At 37.5% G+C, this 22,883-nt stretch overlaps 1 protein-coding gene and 1 long non-coding RNA gene across 16 annotated transcripts in view; one reads left to right on the forward strand and one right to left on the reverse strand.

Annotated features, from left to right (window-relative positions):
* The window catches only part of DST (dystonin), a 608,843-nt gene extending 593,777 nt beyond the window's left edge, over window positions 1–15,066 (reverse strand). For 10 of the 14 annotated variants that reach the window (XM_072642520.1, XM_072642531.1, XM_072642530.1 and 7 more), the window contains exons 1-2: window positions 14,871–15,066; window positions 14,229–14,290 (exon numbers count right to left, since the gene is read on the reverse strand). In XM_072642520.1, the coding sequence (XP_072498621.1) occupies window positions 14,229–14,290; window positions 14,871–15,051 (243 nt within the window). In that variant the 5' untranslated portion in view covers window positions 15,052–15,066. The remainder of the gene's footprint in view (window positions 1–14,228; window positions 14,291–14,870) is intronic. The other 4 variants (XM_072642521.1, XM_072642508.1, XM_072642527.1 and 1 more) reach the window with 1 other exon arrangement.
* A 625-nt stretch (window positions 15,067–15,691) lies between these two features.
* On the forward strand, window positions 15,692–19,413 carry LOC140526356 (uncharacterized). Of its 2 annotated transcripts, none has more exons than XR_011974326.1 (3): window positions 15,692–15,936; window positions 16,727–16,956; window positions 18,418–19,413. It is a non-coding gene; the product is annotated as an uncharacterized lncRNA (long non-coding RNA). The 2 variants fall into 2 exon arrangements; XR_011974327.1 differs by having other exon boundaries at window positions 15,732–15,936; window positions 16,839–16,956.
* The last annotated feature ends 3,470 nt before the right edge of the window (window positions 19,414–22,883 follow it).

Consider the following 22,883-nt stretch of genomic DNA (forward strand, 5'->3'; position numbering starts at 1 on the left):
ATGCAGGAGATAGAAAGACAAAAAAAATGAAGCATTTCCTGCCCTCAAGGAGTTGACAATCCATCAAATATTCAAAAATCTCTAAAATCATTAAAAGATGCAGTAAGAATTTATCAAATCTGGGAATACTAGATTAGAAAAATCAAAAGATGCAAAATTAGGAAAATCTACTTCACAATTGCCTATTAGATATTTCAAACTGGATGTAAATATATGTACAAAATTACACTCATTATCTTCCACCCATCTCCCTTCCCCTTCCAAACTTCTCTATTACTATTGAATGCAACATCATCTTTCCAGTCCCCCAGATTGGCAACCTCAGGGTCATCCTCAACTCCTCACTATCTCTCACCACCCATCAGTTTCACCTTTGCAACCTCTCTCAAATATGCCCCCTTCTTGCCAGCATCCTGGTGCAGACCCTCATCTCCTCACACCTAGACTATTGCAATAGCCTCCTGGCAGGTCCATGTGCCACAAATCACACACACCCCCACCCCAGTTTATCTTCCACTCAGCCTCCAAAGTGATTTTTCTAAAGTGTAAGTCTGACCATAACACACCCTCACACATCCAAAAAAAAATTCACTGGCTTCCTGTCACTTCCAGGATGAAATATAAAATCTTCTCTTATTCATAGTTCTTCAAAACCCAGTCACACACACCTTTCTAGTCCTACACCTTACATCCCCTACTATGGACTCTTTGCTTCAGTAACATTGACCTTAATGATCCATGAACAAAACCCTCCATCTCTCAGCTCTGGGCATTTTCACTGGCCTTCTCCCATGCCGGGAATACTCTCCCTCATTTCTGCCTCCTAATTTCTCCGGCCTCCTTCAAGCTCCAGCTAAGATCTCACCTTCTACACGAAGGTCCCAATCCCTCTTAATTCTAGTGCCCTCCTTCTGAGATTACCTTTTACTTAGCCTGTATGTAACTTGTCTGTACATAGTTTGTTTTCATGTTGGCTCTCCCATTAGACTGTGAACTCCTCCAGGGCAGACTCCTCTTTTGCCTTTCTTTGTGTGCCCAGAGCTTATCACAGCACCTTCCATCTAGTAGGCATATTAGTATACTGACGTGGTAATATATTGGTGCATATACTGGCATCATATATCGGTTATGTCAGTGGGCACTTTTAATAGAGCATCTGGAAGGGAAGTCAGGATGACATTTCTAATCCATTTTTGTCTCTACCAGAAAGGACATCTGTTATACACTAACCTAAGCACAAACTGGCTTGGCCTTCAAGGCCTCCATAATTTGATCTCAACTGACCTTTTCAGACTTCTTTTCCCTTAGCCTACACTCCCATCAGACCTCACTACTCATCATTCCTTGACTATGTTCTTTTGTTCATATCCCCCTTCCCTCTACCCTTCAAGATTCAGATGAAAGCTCACCTTCTCACCAAAGGCTTTCCTGACCATTCCAGCTAGAAACAATCTCACCCTACTCTGAGCTTCTATAGCAATTGTAGAATAAAAGGGAGGGATTGGGGGACTGTAGATTATAAAGGTAAAGAGCGAACAATGCCACTTATTTATCACTTATTGCCTGGAAGTCTACATTGTTTTTCTATTTGTCATCACTTCAAATGGAATTGAAACTCCTCGATAGATTAACTAGGACTATGTCTAATCCTTCCTAGTTTCCTCAGTGACCAATATCCAGTTACCTGGATCTTTTTTTAACCTTATATTCATAGGGGAAAGGAAAGAACAATTTGTACACATATAGGTAAAAATATGTAAATATGTGGAGCATAAATACAAAATATTTGGGGGGAAATACTAGGAAGGAGGAGATTAGAAGAAGACCTCCTGTAGGCAGCACCTGAGATGCCTCTCATTATTGTACAAAGGTACAAAGGCAGGAGATGGAACAGCAAATAGTGAATAGTCCAATATGGTTGGAATACAGAATTCATGAAAGGAAATAATGATGTCCCAAATAAATGGATTGGAGCCAGATTACTAAGAGCTTTAAGTATTAGATAGACAAGTTTCTCTTCATCCTAGAAGCAATAAGAAGTTACTGAAGCTGCTTGACCAGGGAGTGACATGGTCATACCTGTGTTTTAGGAATATCAATTTGGCAGCTGTGCGGATGGTAAACTGGAAGAGGGACACTGCAGGCAGAGATGCCTCCAATTAGGAGTATGTTGTTCAGTTGTTTCAGCCATGTTCAACTCTTGGTAACCCCATTTGGGGTTTTCTTGGCAAAGATAGTAGAGTGGTTTGCCATTTCCTTCTCCAGCTCATTATACAGATGAGGAACTGAGGCAAATAGGGTTGTGACTTACCTGGTCTCAGTAAGTGAATGAGGCTGGATTTGAACTCAGGAAGATGAGTCTTCCTGATTCCAAGTCCACTGATCTATCTACTGCACCATTTAGCTACCCTCTATCCCCTATCCCCAATTAAGAGGTTATTGCTATAATCCAGATAAGAGATGTTGAGGGCAGTTGTATGAATGGACACATTTGACAGATATTATGGAATTTGAAACAAGACTTGGAAATTGATTGGACCAGGCACTTATATAGAGCCTATTATGTTCCAGGCACAGTGATAAATGCTTTTACAAATATTAACTCATTTTATTTTCTTAACAACCCCTTGAGGAAGGTGCTATTATTATCCCCTTTTATAGTTGAGGAAACTGAGAAAAACAGAGACTAAATGATTTTCCCAGGATCACACAGCTAGGGATTTCCTAACTTCAGGTCCCACACTGAGTCCACTGTGCTACCAGCAACCAATGGAAAGTGGAATATCCAGGAAGACTCCAAGGTTGCAAACCTGGATGAGTCAGAAAGATGATTCCTTCAATAGGAACAGATAAGTTAGAAAGAAGGGAGGACTCATGGGAAAAACAATGAATTCTATTTTGGGATACTCAATAAACAGATCAATTCTAGACCTATTTTGGACATGATGAATTTAAGTTAACTGTAGGACATAATTGTTTATTGGATCTGAATTGCATTCTTGAAGGGATTGTTGTTCAGTCATTTTTGTCATGTCCAACACTTGATGACTCTATTTGGCAAAGAACCTTGAGTAGTTGACCATTTTCTTCTCCAGTTCATTTTACAGATAAGGAAACTGAGGCAAACAGGGTTATGTGACTTGCCCAGGGTCACACAGCTAGTGTCTGAGGCTGGATTTGAACTCAGGAAGATGAGTCTTCCTGACTCCAGGTCTGATACTCTATCTACTGCAGCGTCTAGCTGACCTGTCGTGGAGGGATATTTGACCCTTATTCTCAGGCCTTATAGGTGAGATAGATGTTTGGATCAAAGTCTTGGTTTAACCTCTGAGTAACAGCAGGCAATATTATGCATGTGTTTGTTTATATGTGTGAATCACCTGAGATGTTTTCTTGGGAAAAAAACTTTTTTGCTCTCAGTAATCTGCTTGTTTTCTTCTTTGCCATGAAGTTAGGGAGTGGATTAATGGTCATTATGGTAGCATAACTTTGATGCAATAAGCAAGAGAGAAAGCTTAGTTTGGATGAAAGAGTGCCAGCTTTGAAGATTCCAAACCCAGTTCTACCACTTGCTACCACTTGATCTTGGACTTAAATTACTTAACCCCGACACTGTGCCTTAATTCATCTATCAAATAAAGAGGGTGGACTAGATGATCACTAAGATCAATTCCCTAACTAAATCTATGAGCCTGATTACTGTATGTAGGCGGAAAGGGAATGGGGAACAAGCATTTATGAAGCACCTACTATGTACCGAATGCTACGCTAAACCTTTTACAAATATGATGCCATTTGATTTCATACACAGAAATGAAAGTGCAATTGTGCATCAGAAACATTGATATGAATGTCACATTTTTTATTAACAATGGGACAGAGCAGTTTAATTATGGCAAAATAATAAAAACAGCAGTAGCATTTATACAGTGCTTTATGGTTTGCAAAAGATTTTACATAGTTTATCTCAATATACCTGCGAAGAAGTTGTTATTCTTATCCTCATTTTATAGGTGAGAAAACTGGGAATGAAAGTAGTTAAGTGACTTGCCCAGGGTCATACAACTAGTATATGTCTGAGGCAGGATTCAAACACAACTCTTCCTGAGTCCCTGTCCAGCCCTCTATCCACTACATCCATGATGTCAAACTCAAATAGAAAAGGGGCCACTAACGGCACATCCCTGTCAGTCAGACGCTGATTTTAAAAAACCACACTATTATCTATGTTTCACTACATTTTATTTTAACCCAGTTTAAATGGCACTCAGGAGTGTTTTGAGCCATATGTTTGACACTTTTGCACTTCCCTACTTAATTTCCTAGAGCAGCAAGGTGGTCAGCCCAAGCACTAATAAACTAGAGCTATCTAAAAATGGAATGAGTTGCCCTGGAAAGTAATGAATTCTCCCTCCCTGAAGGTCTTTAAGCAAACACTTTATGATCACTTGTGAAGAATGTTGCTACAGGAATTGCTTCTATGGGTTGGACTGGATGATCACTGGGATCCCTTCCAACTCTAAAACTTTAAAAGTCTATGACAGAAGTTGTACAAGATGAAAAGTTGTAAATGGGATGCAATTTGCAAGTGATGGGAAAACTCAGATGAATGAGGTTACAAATCCATTAAGATTTCAAAGAGGGAAGCAATGAGAAAATGTCAGAAATGGAAGCTCTGACTAGTGTTGATCCAGTGTTAGTCAAAAAATATTTTTAAGTTCCTACTATATGCTAGGCACTATACTGAATGCTAAATATACAAAAAGAGACCAAAGACATTCCCTTCTTTAAACGTTGAAGACAGGAATTGTCTTAAGATACTAAATTTTTTGTGGAAGACAATACTAGCTTAGGGTATCAGAGCACAAGGTCAGAGCATAAGCAATATCATGAAGAAATTTAATATTGATTGTACAAAGACCAACTTGATAGACTTAGCTCTTCTCAACAACACAATGATCCAAGACAATTTCAAAAGATTAATGATGGAAAATGCTATCCACATCCAAAGAAACATCTATGGAGTCTGGATGCAGATCAAAGCACACTATTTTTATTTTTGGTGGGGTTTTTTCTTGTTTTTCCCTTTTTCTTCTGATTCTTCTTCACAACATGACTAATGTGGAAATATGCTTAACATGATTGCATGTGTATAAACTATATCAGTTTGCTTGCTGTCTTAGGAAAGAGGGAGAGAAGGGAAGGAGAAAGAAAAATTTGGAACTCAAAACCTTATTAAAAATGAATGTTGAAAACTATTGTTACATGTAATTGGAAAAATAAAATACAAAATAAATTAATGTTGAGATCATGTCATTAAAAAATTCATTTGTACAGATATAGACAACCATGGCACAAATACTATTTTTCCTAATCCAGTAGAGTAGTGATTTCTCAAAGTGTACACCATGAAATAGATGTGCTCCAAGTTTTACTGGGAAGGTGTGCCACAAACTATCTTACAATCACATAGATCAGCCTCTTGTAATGCAGCCAACTTAAATGTTCATTGTGCTTCAGTTGCTCATGACAAAAATAGCATGCCATGAGCAAAAAAAAAACAAGGAATTTTGAGAAGCATTGGACTAAAGTATACATAGATCATAAAACTGGGCAGATCATATGGTAGTATTTGGGAGTTGTGATTATCTTGCAGGCTTTCCTCCTAGAGTTTGGTTAAAAATAACCTAGGAAATACAACAGTACCATACATTTGAGACATCCTTTATCTGGAGGTGACTTACAGATCCAGTTGAGTAGTACTGATGCTTGTCTGAAAACAGGATCTGATGTCAGATTATGAGAAATGGCTATTTAAAAAATCATTCAATTTCTTCATTTTCCTGTAATTTGAATATTGTAGAAATATTACTGTGCTGTCACTACCATAGCTGTGAACTAAAAAAGGAGACTGCAAGATATAAACAGCAGCCTGAAAATCTGGCTAATACCTCTTCATAGATCTCTACCCCTTATTTATCCTGTGACTCTAGAGGAATTGCTGTGCCTCAGCAGCTCAAATGAACTATTTTTATTTTTTGGTGGGGAAATTAAAGGAACTTAGTAAAATCTTCATAAATTTAAGACACTTGAAATCAAACAAAATTTCCTTTATTTACTGTTCGGTTAGGGAATAGGGATCATTTAACAGTATTCATTTAGTAGATTCTCAGTGGATTTTATAACTGTTATTCTATTATAGGACTCTAGAAAATATTATCTGCAATCTAATCATAGTGTAATTAGCTAAGTCCCTTTGAGTTGTTTTCTGAAACTTCTATAAAGTAAAGATTGTCACTAATCTGATTTTCACCAGAGGAGATTATGGCGACCACTTATCATTTATATAAAGTCACAATGTAAACTGCATTATAAATTTGGGAATACTGATCTGCCTTCTAAGACTCCCAAGATAAGATTTTTATGATTTTTAAGATTTATATATGAAACTATATGCTAGATCAGGGGTTCTTAAATGGGAGTATACAAAGGGTCCATGCATAGATTTCGGGGTCCATGAACTTGGAAGAGAAAAAATCTTTATTTCGGTACAATTGTTTTCCTTTATATTTTATATACTTTTAAAAATACTATTCTGGAAAGGGCTTCACCAGATTGCCAAAGTGATCCAAGACACAAAAAAGGTTAAGAACTCTTGCCCTAGATCAACAAAGAAGTTTCTTCAGTACAAAGAGAAAAAGTAGCTACTGTAAAATGAATTCTTACATCTACACACACAAAAAAACTAGTAACATATGATATAATGAATCAACAAGATAAAGATAATGCATGACTAAGGTGAAAATGTATTTAATAGGAATGTATGTGTAGAACCCATATAAAATTGTATGCCATCTCAGGAAGGGTGTGGGAAAGGAGGGGGAGGGAGGGGAAAAAATCAAAGATATATGGAAGTGATTGTAAAACATTGAAAAGAAATAAAATTATTTAATTTAAAAAATAAAGATAATGCATCAACAAGACAAAGATAACACTATTCAAGATTTGTTGGATAAGCTAACACTTTCTTGCCTACTTGGACAATTATTAAAATAAGAAGGATTATTATTTCAGAAGATGTATTATTTTAAATAAAATTTAAATTATATGCATATGATTAATAACTAATATTCATTTGAGAGAAGGATTTTTGTACAATTACATAATTTTAAAATATTTAAATCGTCTATATCTCCTTTTAGTTTCTTTTTAATGTATGTTTTATAGAATACATAATGCAAGAGTAAGTCATGTACATAACATGAAAATAAATATACACATAAATAGATGCATCAGACTATAAAAATATATTAATAAGGGTATGTGACTAAAACAAGTCTTTGCATATCATCTCTCTAACTTTCATAGTGCACAGTGAACTGGCAGACTCTAAACTCATCTCCCTCTTCTGACTAAGATAGAAATGGTAAAAGTGAATTATTTGATTACTTAGCTTGGAACAAGGAAATAAGATATCAGAAGTCCTAGTTCATTTTATATTTATTTATTTATTATTCATGTTTATTTTACAAATAAGGAAATCAAGTTTAGGTACTATGATTATATACCTTCTTGGCCAGGAAAATGATTCTGGGCCTCCTTATTTAGTTCTTCGCTGCAGTAAAACTTTCTTGAAGTAAACTGGTTCCTAGTAGCATGGCTCTATACTTCAATGAAAATTTCTGTCAAAGTTGAAATTCCCTTAGGAATCCATTCTCATCTCCTGACGAATAGGAATCATTCTAAGTAAACTAGGTAGAGTAAGTCATGAATAGGGCAGATCATTCATTGCTAGGCAAAGGGGCAAAGTGCTTACGGTGCCTCTCTTTATTCATTCAAACATCTGCCTTAAGAAAAGTGTAATTTTGAGATACTAATGCACTATTAGTGGAGTTGTACACTGATTCAATCACTCTGTAGAACAATTTGGAACTATGCCAAAAGGCTATCAAAACCATACATACCTTTCAACCCAACAATATGACTGGTAGATTCTGTATCCCAAAGATAAAAAACGTAAAGGAAAATGGCCTATATATACACAAACATTTATAGCAATTCTTTTCGGTGTAGCAAAGAACTGGAAATTGAGGGGATGCCAATCAATTGGGAAATGGCTGAAAAAGCTGTGGTTTATGATTATGATGGAATACTATTAAGCTGTAAGAAATGATGAGCAGGATTCTCTCAGAAAAACTTAGACACTTATATGAACTGTTGTAAAGTGAAACGAGCAGAACAGGAGAATATTGTACACAGTAACAGCAATATTGTATAATGATCAACTGTGAATGCATTAGCTATTCTCAGCAATACAATGATTCAAGACAATTCCAAAGAACTTATGATGAAAAAGGTTTCCCATCTCCAGAGGAAAAAGCCTGAATGCAAATCAAAGCATACCTTTCTTTTTATTTTTTTTAACTTTATTTTCCTTGAATGGTTTGTTTTTTGGTTTTTTTTTTGGTCTGTGTTTTCTTTTACAACAGGACAAACATGAAAATGTTTTGCACAACTACATATATATTACATTTATGAAACTGCGTGCCTTCTCAATGAGGGGGAGGGGAAGAAGGCTGAGAATTTGGAACTCAATTTTTTTTAAAAAAACTAATAGTAAAAATTGTTTTTATGTGCAATTGGGATGAGGGGAATAAAATATTAAATAAATACTTTTTTAAAAAAAGATGTTAGATGTCTATGTACCAAGAAATGAGATGATGATTAGTTAAGATGTAAGAAGAAAATATTAAAACTATTTGGGTGTATTTTTTCATCTAAGAATAGCAAAGGAATTAAGATTTGCTAATGTTTAATATGTTGACACTGGCACCTTCGCTCTGAATGTCAGATGGTCATTCACATAGTCACATTTTAGTATCCTAGGAGTTCCAGATTTTGAAAGAGTTGACAGGCTACCCACACATATTCACTTGATGTCAGAATACTGCATTATATTGCAGTTTATAGGTACCTGATTAAGTGGATTTCCCAATTGTGTCATTTAGTTTTAGCTAAACAAATACAAAATCAGCAGATTTCTACATATATCTGGATGAGAAAATTAATAATGAGAACTCAAACTTGAAAATGACATAACTGACACTTCTAATCTTGGTATAAGCTCTTTATCAATTAGATTACAATAATGATCTAATCTCATCTCACAAGAAGTCCAAAAAAAATCAAATTATCGAGATTATTTGAAATATATCTATTCCTATTGACGATTAATCTCAATCTCATATTATGTCTTGAGATATTATGCCACCGATAGTATGAAGCCATCAATTAGCAAGACATTTAAAAATCCAAGCTTTTGTAGATGAAAATTATGCATGCCACTTATAAAAACTCCTATCTGTATTCTTTAAAAACATGTTAACAGAATTTTTAACCTATTTAAAAATTTTCCAAATTAAGAAGTTCAGTGGGTTTTGAATTCATTTGCTAAAAATATAAAAAGGCAGCAACTTCCAACTAGTTAACAAGAACCATTAACTGACATCAGAGATGGCAAAATTAATTAGCCAACTTTTTTCAAAAATACTTTTATACATATAATTGCTGGATTCGATTGAAAAAATGATGTGATCATTTAGTCAAATTTATTTAAATTTAGTCAAATTTAAGTGATGGAAGCACTTCTTCAGTTTGGATCTACTTCTCTTTGTAAGTTTTTTTTTTTCCTTGCACTCTGACAGTCAAATAACTAATAAACTGAACTTAGAACCAGAGCTTTGGATCTTGAATGGGCATATCACAAAGTAATGCCAAGATTTTCTAAAATAATGCAGCATACTGAATCACATTGTTCCCACAGAGCATAGTTGTTACTAATTAATTAATATGTTATTAATTAATGGTGACATTACCAATTACTAGTTTAAGGAACCATTAAAAGAATTTTTAAAATATTTAAATTATCTTTATCCCCTACTAATTTTTAGTACATATTTCATAATATGCATAATATATTATTAGTAGAGTAGGGCATGTATGTAACACGAAAATAAATAAATACGTACACATAATAGATGCATCATGCTAAAAACATTTGTTAATGAGGGGGCATAATAAAAAAATTTTGTAGACCATCTCTTTAAAGGTCTTCCACAATGCAAAATGAATGGGCAGATTCTAAACTCATCTCTCTCTTTTGACCAAGATAGGAAAGGTAAAATTCAAGTATTTAATTACTTAGCTTGAAATAAAAAAATACAATATCAGAAGTCCTAGCTCAGGGTACTTATAAACTATCAGAAAATCAGAATACTTTCTTGAATACTTGACTGCATTTAAACAGCTGCCAGTTAAAATTTTAAACTTGCTTCTTTTCCAATCCCAATTTTTTAAATGTGTTTGGCTACTTGTGAATTTAATGAAATTTTTATCTTTCAATAATCTACAAGAGATAACATTTTAATTTATTTACATATGAATTGAACTAATTCATTTTTCTGAAAATATCATATTAGACTGTGAGGTCACGTAGCAACTGAACTAGGTATAAAAAAGAATCATGTTCATTTCATATCAAGTTCACATGAATGCCCAAGAGGCATACATTGTCTAACATTGTCCATTTTGCTGTACTTATCCAGTTGAAGTTTGTTGTAGTTTAGTTGCATGGATTCAGGCCATAGAAGTTTTTTGTTGTTCAGTCGTATCTGACACTTCACGGCCCTTTTTTGAGGTTTTCTTGGCAAAGATATTGGAGTGGTTTGCCATTTTCTTCCAGCTCATTTACAGATAAAGAACTCAGGCAAACTGGGTTAAATAAGTTGCCCAGGGTCACACAACTAATGTGTCTGAGGCTGGATTTGAACTCAGGAAGATGAGTCTTCCTGATTCCCAGCCCAGTGCTCTATCCATGACACCACCTACTGCCCAAGTACTCACTGAGTTGAAGTTTGTCATTGTTGTCTTTTAATTGCATGGATTAGGGCTATAGACAGGATAGTGGCTAAACAATCTGTGGTATGTAAGTAAATGCAATGGAATATTACTGTACCATAAGAAACAGTGCAGGTGAAGAACTCAGAGAAGGCATGGGAAGACTTAAATGAACTGATGCTGAGTGAAGTGTGAAGGGCCAGGGGAAAAAATATCCACAATGACTACAGCAATGCAAATGGAAAAGAAAAAAATCCAAAATGAACACTTTCTCACTAAAATGATGAAGCTTGGCCCCCAAAGAAGAAATGTACCTCTAGTTCTTCTTATTGGGACACTATGAAGGTGGAACATTACATATATTATCACACTTGACTGATAGGTTAGTTAATCTTGTGTAAGTGTTTCTCTCTCTCTCTCTCTCTCTCTCTCTCTCTCTCTCTCTCTTTCTCTCTTTCTTATTAACAAGGGATGACTCACTGGGTAGAGAAGAGGAAGGGATATTTTGGGAAATGAAAGTGATACGAAAACAAAAGATAGTAAAAAACCACAAGTATACATGTGCGTGGGTATACTTTATAGGTAAGTGTTTTATATATTATATGTGTATACATGCATGTGTGTATAAATATACATATCTACATATACATATATTTTTTAAACTAAGTTTCTAGATATTGGGAAAGAAGAGGAATGCTAGCACTCAGCAAAGGCAAGCACTGAACAAACTTCCTCCTGCATTCTTGTCTGCAAATTTACATCATCCTTGTCAACACAAAATCAAATTTCTGCAGGCATATGACCTGATTACAAGCAACTGATTGTATGAGCAACTACCTAACAAGAAAATCTGACAAGCAATATCCACAGAGGGACTTTCCAGATTACCAAAAGCATACTCACATGTAAATTGGACCTGGGTCTCAATGAATGAGTCAATGGATAAAGTCACTGTACTTAAAAAACATCTCAAAGGAAACTATGTTTACTAAGGGATAAACCATCCAATGACTGTACTTACCACAGACCTTTCTTCCATAAACTCATGTGTAATTTTAGACTAAATGACTAATCACCAGTAGAAATCATCCATTACAGGACCTAAAAACACTTTTAATGGTAGCATTCAGTTCTTCGTGATGAATAGTTTATTTCTCAGACAAAAAAGCTCATCCAGCTCCAGATTTTTGCAGCATTTCTATATGTACTCTATCACAACCAAGAGACTGCTATGTTAAGACCCTCAAATCTATTTTGCATTACTTTGGGGTGTCTTTAAAATTCAATTTCATTTTATTTTCAGTTCCAAATTTTCTTGATCTGCCTTCTCCAATTATTGAGAAGGAAAGAAAAATAATTTGTATTAAAAAATATTTTGTATTACTATAGAAAGAAATTCATAATGTGCTTTTTGTAACATTGTTCAAGTTGTATACTAGTTCTTTACTAGGCACTGCAATTCAGCAGATTAATGACTTTTAAATTTTTCAGAAATAAAACATTTATTTTTGTACAGGCTTCAAAACATTTCATACTACTGGGTTGGTGCATTATCCCCTATCATCCTAAACCGAAGACAGAATAATCCTACCCTTTCTATTTATAGAGTTATCACTAATTATATTACATCAAGGTGTTGTTATAACATAATACAAGTATAAGCAACAAAGGTCAGAATATGATGTAGGGTCCAAAAATGGAATTTCTATTAACCATGAACTTGGTGAAATATATTTTTCAGGCAAAATGAATATGCATATAGGATAGAGAGCAAAAACGTAGTTCTTCACTTAACTAAAGTCTGTTGTGTGCTTTCACTTTAAATAAAATAACAATTCTTTTTATGCTGAATAAAATTTAATCTTTAGCAAATCAAAAGGTATTTTATGATCATACAATGCCTTGATCATTATCATTGACATTTTCAAGTTCTATCAAGAACTATGAGTTTGGGTTGAGTGTTCCGATTTTGATATACCTTGTAAATGATTCCCAGAATAAATTTCCAAATAAATAAATAAAAACTCCCAAAATAAATAAGAATCAGATCTTCTCTTAAGTTTCAAGAACTTATGCTTTTCAATTTTACTTAGGTTTGATTCAAAGTTTAACCTAGTTATAAAGACTTCATCTGGACTTATCTTTCAATTTTCTGGCCATGTTTCATTATATGGTACCATATCCTACTTAATATTTCTTTCCTCCCCAATCTCAGGCCTGTTAGTGGTATTTATTAACCAATGCTTAATTTCACGCATGGTTCTATGGGTTAAAGAGGTTATTGACCTCTGTCTCATTTATCTTGTAATGTATAGAAGGAAAGTCAACCTCTTATACTGACAGAAAATAAGTTAGCAAATCTTTTTTCTACCTTAAATAGAGATGTACTTTTAGAGGGCATAATAACAATTCTTTCCCACAACTCTGTGATGTCCTTTCTTAGTCACACAAATATCAGTACCCCCAAACTTCAAGACTGGCTATAGCCATCTCATCTGAAGGCTCAGAGTCTGCATGGACTTAGAGTGGCAATGGTGGTTCTTGGCTAAAATGTCAACATAAAACTGTTGTGCTACTTAAAGAAAAGCATCATTAATTTCTATCGCTGAATAAAAAAGCTCCACCTAACCACTGTTACTACATCACCTGCATCCAGAGTGAAAGGTATGGTTCCAGATATTAGGAGAACAGCAGAGGAATTTAAACACTGTCATTCCTCAACCCAATCAGAGCTATCATCATTCTGCAAGTATTATCAAAAACTCCTAAATATATTATCTTCTTCAAAGAATCAAGTCTTTTTTTATCTGCTAATGAGGAGAGTTGGCAATAGATTCTGAGTTTCCCACTAGCTCTAGATCTATAATCCTATAAAAATAAATTTGCCAGTTCTGAAAAAGAAAGGCAGTTGTATCTAATCTCTCTCCTAATTCAGTTCTTTAAAGTGCCCTCTCCTCTGTGTCTCTTACCCAAGTGAACAACTTAGCAACAATAGTGAGCTAACCACATGTAGGAAGCATCTACCAGTACATTCTACCTTGTAGACTAAAGAAGTAAACTCACATCTCCTCTACAGCTAGCTGTTTTCTGCTTCTGTGATATTTCTTTTTTTCCACTAGCCCCCTCCTCAAAAATAAATATATAAATACATAAACAGAGTCTTAAATCCGCTTGCTGAGCTAGATGGGCAGTGCTGTTTGGGAAATCGCCTGCAAAGGTTTACTTCAATACCAATCTAACTTGGACCAACATGCTAGAAACTCAGTGACCTAGAGATTTCATAACATGAACACAATGAATATTGGTACTCAGGAAATAGAACTTCTTCTGACCTTGAGAGTGCGGGCTAAATAAATTACCTCTGAACGCAAGTGGTGAGATCTCACGACCGCATCTGGAGAGAAAGCAGAAAAGCAACAACTGCATCGGACCCTGATTTCAGCACCAGATGAATCACTAATTAATAACTTATACTAGGTGACCTCAGTCCAGGTCAGGCAATCCTCCTCCCTCCCTACCCCGCCATATGCCGTTTTATCTAGTTGGGGAGACCGTGAGAAAATATCAGGCCATCACCCCTTCCGTGCTCCGTCTGCGGGAAGGTCCCGCCAAAGTTATCGGGGAGTTATGGGGAACCCCAGCTCTTGCATCCCTGACTTTCTTCCTACCCCCTGGCTGAGCTCCTGAGGAGAAGGATGGGTGGGGACCAGGCTGCCGCAGTCCTGGACTCTGCTTGGAATCCCTTCAGGTTTTAGCAAACTGAGGTTAAAATGTGGATCCCTCCTTCCTCCTTCCCCTCCCTCCCTGCAATGTCTGTATCATCTAAGATGGGGGTAAATAATCGGAGTCAGTAGGGAAAGGGTAACTGGGGGTGGGAGATAGTGGAGGAGAAGAGGGAGCGCTTTTGCATCCCTTCCTCTATCGGCTGCAAACATCTCTCCTGTCCAGGGAAACGTAGACCGTGCATCTCTTACCTCGGCTCCTGGAACGACCCGAAAAGACAGATTTCATGGGATGCCTCCCCTTCTGCAGCCTGCGGTGCCAGCAGCAGAAGAAGAGGATGGTGGCGATGGTCCCCAGCAGGAGCAGCAAGAGGAAGAGGGCACATTGAACGCTGTAAGGTCTCAGCAGCACCAGGAAGGCTGCGGCAATCATGGTGAGAAGTGGGGGATGCTCGGGCTAGGCTGGAAGGACACGGAGACACATGCACAAGCACCTGGGGACACGCACACGCAGACACGAGCGACGCAGGATGGCTGGCTGGCTGGCTGGATGGCAGAATGTGTGCTGGCTCTAGAGCGGCGGCGGCGGCGGCGGCGGCGGCGTCATTCTCGGGGCTGCTGGTCCCGCGAGGAGGCTCCCCAATGGCTGCAGACGCGGAGCAGATCGGAGCTGATGATTGAATGCTGGGGGGGAGCTCAATGCATGACTCAGCAGACGGCGACAGGGAAGCGACCCGGCAGCCGGGGATTTTTTTTCCCTACCTCCCTCCTTGCCCTCACCCTTCCCCTCCCCCAGCCTCCCGCGTTGGTGCGGCTCAGCCCCCAGCGGCAGCGCTGCATGGAAACCGAGAGAGGGGAGCCCCTGCTCCGGTAGAGCCCGCCGCATTGCCCGGTAGCCGCCTCCAGCTCCAGCATCCCAGCAGCGCCCAATTTAAATGCTGACCCCAGGACTGGAGAAGGGGCTGGCGTGCAAGGAGCCGTGGGGGTGGGGCGCGCGAGCGCATCCCCAAGTTGCCTGCTGCCGGCGGCTCCCCGGGAGGGGGGAGGAGAGGAGGAGGGAAAAGAGGGGGGGTGGTTTTGACTTGGCTTTCAGGCTGATGACATCACAGGTTGGGGATGCTGCAGAGGGGGAGAGCGAAGATGGCTGCTTCAAGTGAGGTACACTGAGTCCTGAACAGAGAACGACTGCGGAAAGGCTTTTGGGAGCCCCTCTGGGGGGCCCCTGCCCGCGGCCGAAAGGCTTGGGATTTGCTGCAAGCCCCTCAGGCAGGAAGGATCCGGCCCTGGTGACAGCGGCTGAGGCAGTGGCAGGGAGGGGGTAAGGAGTGGGGGGATGGAGGGGAAGCTGACTGTCCACACATTGATGGTTTTCCTCCGGTTTGGGATAGTCTGTGGCTCCCCGGCTCTCCCCGCTGTCCAAAGCTGCGGTGGAGCCAAACATAGGGGAGAGGGGAAGAAGGGGGCGGGGGCGGGGGGGGAGAGAATTAGGATGATGAAGTATTGCCTAGCCTTCAGTAGGTTCTGCCCTCCTACTACACTGCCCTCAGAGCTTCTGAAATTAGGGATGAGGTAGGGGTAGGGAAGGAGAAATAAATGCTCCCAGGCGCGGAAAACCGAGGATGTCCAAGCTCGGTGGGGTGGGGGAGGGGGAGAAAACTATCCCCTCTGCTATCTCTTCCTCTATAAAGCCCTCTCTGAGTCCCCAAGCTTCTACTGATGGACAGGAGGTGTGAACTGCATCATCCCCTCCTTTCCTCGAATTTAGTGTGAATTCTTCCGGCTTGGAGGGTCGGGGCGGGGGGGGGGGGGGGGGGGGGCGGGAAGGAGTGTGGTTAGTTTAGTGTTATGGCTCATTTAGTGAACCTGGTGGAAACAACTATTTAAAACTCTTTGACCTGATGCCTCAAGGGATTTATAGATTAACTTGGGAATTGAATTGATTGATTTTTTTTTCCGTAGTGGAGGAGATGGGAGGGGTAGGGATGGATTCTCCTTTTTATAAAGGCCTGGGGAAGACTGGGAAGCTGTAGTATCGCTCCGTTGTAGACCCACACGTCACCTCGAAGGCTAGGGCCGTTTATAGTAGATGGATTTTTATGTTTTTGCAGTTGTGAAACGCTTGGTGAATAAACTGTGGAAGCTGATTTATTACACTATGACATCTAAGGCTCCTTAGGCATCAGCGAAGCTCAGGGGCTGACTGTTGCATTGTATCCACAGAGAGGAGATACATTACTCTTCTGCAGTAAACTGCAGCTTGCTGCAGCACTAACTACCGCGTGAGTTGCAGTAGTTCCTTCTCATGGGCTGTCATCCTAAAAAGATGTCTCAGAATTCAGTAAGTAGAAAGCTGCTAGACAATTCTAGTTTAAATATTTTATCCATGGGGCAATTATAATGACGGGCATGGCAATTTTTTTAACCACACTTGCTGCCCTATGGGATCTTTGATTTAGAGCTGGAAGAGACTTTAGAAATCATTCTAGTCCCAATATCTCTTTGACAGATAAGGAATTCCAGACCCATGGGGGTTAAATAACTTGCTCTAGGTTGCACAAGTATTAAATTGAGAATGTTTCACAGATTTTTTTATAAGAAATTGTTCCTCTTGGAAAGTAGTATTCCAGATAGCAGGTTTGCACATGACAAATTTAGAGTCAAACAAAATGCCAAGACTCCTTGAAAACTTGTTTAACTTTTTTGATACGACAATTTGGCAATGCTCCCCAAAAAAGCATGGTTGATACTTTTGGGGGATACTTACACAGTCAAAAGCAATGAACTGTAGGAATGGCTTTAATATATTGTTCTACAGCTTAGATTTAGAGCTGGAAGGGACTTTGGAGGTCATCTGGGCCAGCCTTCTCAACTGATAGAAAAGGAAAGTGAAGTCAAGAAGAGGTTAAGTGACTTGTCCATGTTCACACAGGTAATAAATGGGTTGAGTAAATAACTCTGCAATAGAGGTAAATGAAGAGCAGCTGCATGGCTTAGTGGATAGAGGATAACATTTGACAAAGTATAGACCTTCCTTAAAATCCCACTTCAGCCTATAAGCTGAGTGACTATGGGCAAGTCACCTAACATTTCAGAGCGCCCAGAGATTTCTCTAACTGTATAGTAACTCTAAGACTCCAAGTTAGGTACAGAATACTGATCTACATTGGTGTTTCATTTTATTGTTTTAGAATTGAAGATGCCCTATGTCTTCTGTGAATGAATACCTATGTATTAAACAAAGTAGAATTTTATAGTATCACAGGCATTACCATTATGTCTAGCAACTGACTGATGTTATCAGGTAGCACAACATCATGTGATCTAGTACTCCTGAATGTTTCCTGATACCGCAGTAGACTGCAGTAAGGCAGAATAATATTAATGCAATAATGGAGATTATTAAGCATCCTGGTAGTTTGCAACATATGGCCAAACACTGTAAAATACTCTGCGACAAAATAATTTACTGATTCAGCTTATCACAATGTTATGTTGCAGTAATAAGAAACTTTTAAAGAAAACTTAATACATATTGTGTGTGAAGATGAATTCTTCTGATTTTTAGGATTTAGATTCTTAGGAAACAACATTTTTTTCCACTCACCGCTGATTTATGATAAAATAGTCTAAAACATCCTTGGACAAAAAGACAGCAAATTTTGTGAATACAGTATAGAACTAATTTGTTCCCAAACTCTAAATTTTTAGCAAAAAATAAATTTGACTAAAATTTGATATCTTTACTTCAAAGCAATTTACCAGCTCCATAAATTTTACTGAATCTCTTTATTTGTTTCAGGTGCATAAGAGAACAGCATTTATCTCCCTGTATGAGCAAATACAGAGCTGGCTGGCACTCAAAGAGGATTATGCATACTTCTCAGAAAATTAATTTAATTTTCCTCTGACATTGGTTATCACCAACTGATACACCAAGAATAGGCAAATTAAATCATTGAAGGCATATTGCATTTAGTGAAAAATCTACATTTCTGTTGGCATTTTCCTACTAGTTTTTGAGAGTAATTTATAATTTCTTCCTTCAAATAATAGCATATTGTTGTTGTTTCTTGTAAGCATGTTTCTATTTCTATATAATTCCTAGCCCACTTATGGATATTCCATAAAAAAATTTTTAGCCAAATTAATGCTTTTAGAGTTAATTTAGTTTCTACACTCACTCTACTTCATAATGTTGGATGCAAGAAAAGGCAAAGATTTTAAAATATTGTGGCAAATTCACAGATTAGTAAAGAAATGGCAAGAAATCTACTATACTAAGAATTTCTGGGATGTTATATTAGAATTTGAAAGCTATGTCAATTTACTGATTAAGTCCAAACTTAATTGTAATAATTGACCATCATTAGTTCCCTAGGTTAGAAATACCCTTGACATTTGTCATTAAACATTTTTCAATAAAATTACCTCCCCCCAAGTTGTGTTTATAGCACACACATTTTATTTGGTTTTTCTTATGCATTTCATCTTTAATTCAACTTTATTTTCAGTTTTGAATTCTCTACATCCTTTCTCCTCCTTCACCCATTGAGAAGGCAAGAAAAACAAAATCTCTCACAAATACGTATAGTCATGCAAAAGAAATTCCCACATTAGCCACATCTCAAACAGGAAAGAAAGAAACAGAAGAAAATGTGCTTCAGTCTACACTTTGAATTCATCAGTTCTTTGTCTGGAGGTGAATAGCATGTTTCATCATGAGTTCTCAAGAATTGTAATTGGTCATTGTGTTGATGAGAGTTAGCAAGTTTTTATAAATTGATTATCTTTCCAATTTTGCTGTTGTTGTGTAATTCATTCTCCTGATTCTTCTCACTTCACTTTGCATCAGTTCACAAAAGTCTTCTCAGGTTTTTCTGAAACCATCCTCTTCTTCATTTCTTATAGCACAATAGCATTTCATCACATTTATGTGCCATAACCTGTTTAGCCATTCGCCAAGTGATAGACATCCCCTCAGTTTCCAATTCTTTGTCACCATGAAAGAGCTATAACATACATTTTTTAAAAGTGAAATTAAATCATGTTGCTTAGCATAAGAATGTCATTATAAATTTACTGCCAAAAAACAATCTATTTTGATTCAAAAAACATTCATTAAGGGTCTATCACATATAGTACACTCTGGACACAAAGAATAAGCAAAAAGTTCTTCCCTCCAGGAGTTACAGTCTACTAGAGAGATTACATTTTTTCAAAGTAAACACAAAGAAATTTCAGGAGGGAGGCAGCACTAATAATGGAGGGAACAGGAAAGATTTCCAGTTAGAGATGAAACTTAAGTTGATCTCTAAAATGGAAAATAGAGATTCCAAGAAACAAAGGTAAAGTGATTTTGCATTCTAGGTACAAGGGAACAGCCTAAGGCAGAGATGTTAGATGGCAAAGTGAGTTCTGGGAATCTCTTGTAAACCAGTTTGGAACATAGTTGTGAAGAGGTATGATATGAAATGTCTAGAAAGGTACATGGGATATAACCTATATCAAATTGCTTACCATCTTTAGGGAGGGAGGAAGAAAGAAAGGGAGAAAATTTGAAACTCAAATATTTTTTAAATGAATGTTAAAAATTGTCTTTACATGTAATTGTAAAAAAATAAAATACTATTTTTAGAAAAGGTGTACAGGAGCCCAGGTGTGGAAGGCTTTAAATACTAAGGTCTGTGTTTTGTTCTAGAGGCAATAGGTTAAAAGGCAATCAATAAGCATTTATTAAATACCGGCTATATGCCAGGCACTGAATTAAGGGGTAGGGACACATGGAAAGTCTGTCCCTGCCTTCCACAATCTGATGGAGGTGGTGACATGCAAACAAACTTGGCAACTGATTGGATGTGGGGGGTGAGGGAGAAGAAGAAGTAATAATGACTCAGATGTTGAATATGGGTTGCCATACCCTCAATAGAAATGGGTTACTTGGGAAGAGAGGTATAAGAGTTCTGTTCAATGCAATAAAAAATCACAATTTCAAGGTACTTTATTCATAGAATAGGAGGAGGCCAGCATCACTAGGCTGATGAGTATGTGGTGGGAAGAAAGTGTAAAAAATATTGGAAAGGTAGAAGGGGACTAGGTTATGAAGGGCTTTTCTTCCCCTCTCAACAGAACATGGGAATTTCACCTCTAGGATCCTAGATTCTGATAGGTGTGCTTTCCTCTTAATCTTTCCCAGAACCAAGATCTGCTTTTGGCAAGCAGAAGATAGAATACTTCCTCTGGAAAAAAAATATTTTAAAATGTTCTGAGATAGAGACTGGATATCATATGTAGTTTTCTATATCCTGCTAACTGGGCTGCATTAACTTTCCATTTTCCATTTTTAGGTTAGAGGTAGTTGAGTAGATCAGTAATTTCATCATTTTTGGTTCTCCCTTCAGTGCTGTATATTAAAACCCTTCTATCCCTCATCCTGTACAGTTGTTGTTCATATTTCCTACAAACTGTACAGAATCTATTCAACATCCAATCTAAATTTCAGCCCTTTTTTAAAAAGAAAATCTTAGGGTACAAATGTGCCAGTGATGCTGATCTACTGTTTTTCATTCTATATGGCCAGCTTACCTGTTTCTAGTCATAAATGTCCTTTATAATGTCTTTTTATAACTTCTCTTATGGAAATCACTTCTAGCAAAACCCAAAGCTTACTTATATCTACCATTAGTCTTTTAATTACCTCTTATTCTTTAATTCTTCAGAGATAATAATGTTCTTTCATTTGCATAAAATACCATAGGGAATGTATTGGTGTTAAAGGTCTATCAATCTTCAAACTCATATTAAGAACTTAATTATATGTGCCAGACATTGTGTTAAGCACTAGGGATACAAAACAAACAAACAAGCACTTTCCTCAGGGGACTTACATTCTAATGAGAAAGATAACATACAAATTAGATCGAAGATAGCCTTTTCTTCATGACTCTCTTTGGGGTTTTCATGGCAGTGGTTTGCCCTTTTCTTCTCCAGCTTTTTTTACAGATGAGAACCTGAAGCAAACAGGGTTTAGTGACTTGCCCAAGGTCACACAGCTCCTAAGTGTCTGAGGCCAGATTTGAACTCACAAAGATGTCTTCCTGACTCCAGGCCTGCCACTCCGTCCATTGTGCTGCTTAACTTCCTGTAAGATAGCCTTAGGGAGAAGGTAAAATTAGATTGTCTTAAAAGAAAGCCAAGTTAGAAGTTAGAAGTTAGAAGTTAGCTGGGAGAGCATTCTAGAAATAGAGGGGTTGCCACTGCCAAAGCCTGGAGATGGGACAAGAGAGACAGAGCATCCTGTGCGAGGAATAGTACTCCAGTATGTTTGGACCATAGAGTTTATACAGGAGAGTAATATGTTTTTTTTAAAAAACTGGAAAGTTAGGAACAGCCCACCTTGTAAAGAGCTTTAATTGCCAAATAGAGTTTTTATTTGATTGTACATGTTATAGGGAGACATTGGAGTTTCTTGAATAATCTTGAATGATCAATAATTCTTGAATGATAAGATTATTTCTTCAATAATCTAGAATAATAAATTTTAAGCACTGTACCTGTTGCCTAGTAAGCACTTAATAAATGTTTATTGACTGTATCTAAAATATAAAGACAAAAAATCTCATTCTCAGAGAGCTCACAATTCAGTAAGGTAGATAACATACAAACAACAATATACACACAAGATATATTCGGGATAAATTTGAGCTAAATCTTAGAGGAAAAGCATTAACATTAAGGAGGATTAGAAAAGACTTCTTGCAGAAGGTGGGATTAAACTCACTTCCTCAGGGAAGTCAGAAGTAAAATTTATATTCCATAATCTCAACTGGGCCTTCACTACTACGAGGCAAGCCTATGCTACCTCCCTCATCAACTCACTATCTTACTTTTCACGGTGGCTCTTCCAAACCTTTTCAACCCTCCCCAATCCCTGATAGCTCCCTCTTACCCCATACTCTCAACTAAAAATATTGCCTCACATTTTACAGAAAAAAAAAAATCAAGGCCATCTGCCATGAACTCCTTTTTCTCTCCTCTTCCTCATCTCATATCATTCTTATGCCTTCTGCCATCATCTTCTCCCTCCTGTCTCACAAGATAAGATGACCTTCCTTCTAACCAAGGTTAAGCTCTCTACCTGTTCAAACAATCCTGTTACCCTATCCAATAAATTGCCCCCTCTGTCATCCTCAGTGTTACTTATTTTCAATCTCTCCTTGTCTACTGGCTCATTCCCTGCTACCTACAAACATACCCATGTCTTCCTTA

Source organism: Notamacropus eugenii, chromosome 2, assembly GCF_028372415.1.
Source record: "Notamacropus eugenii isolate mMacEug1 chromosome 2, mMacEug1.pri_v2, whole genome shotgun sequence".
Lineage (NCBI taxonomy): Eukaryota > Metazoa > Chordata > Mammalia > Diprotodontia > Macropodidae > Notamacropus > Notamacropus eugenii.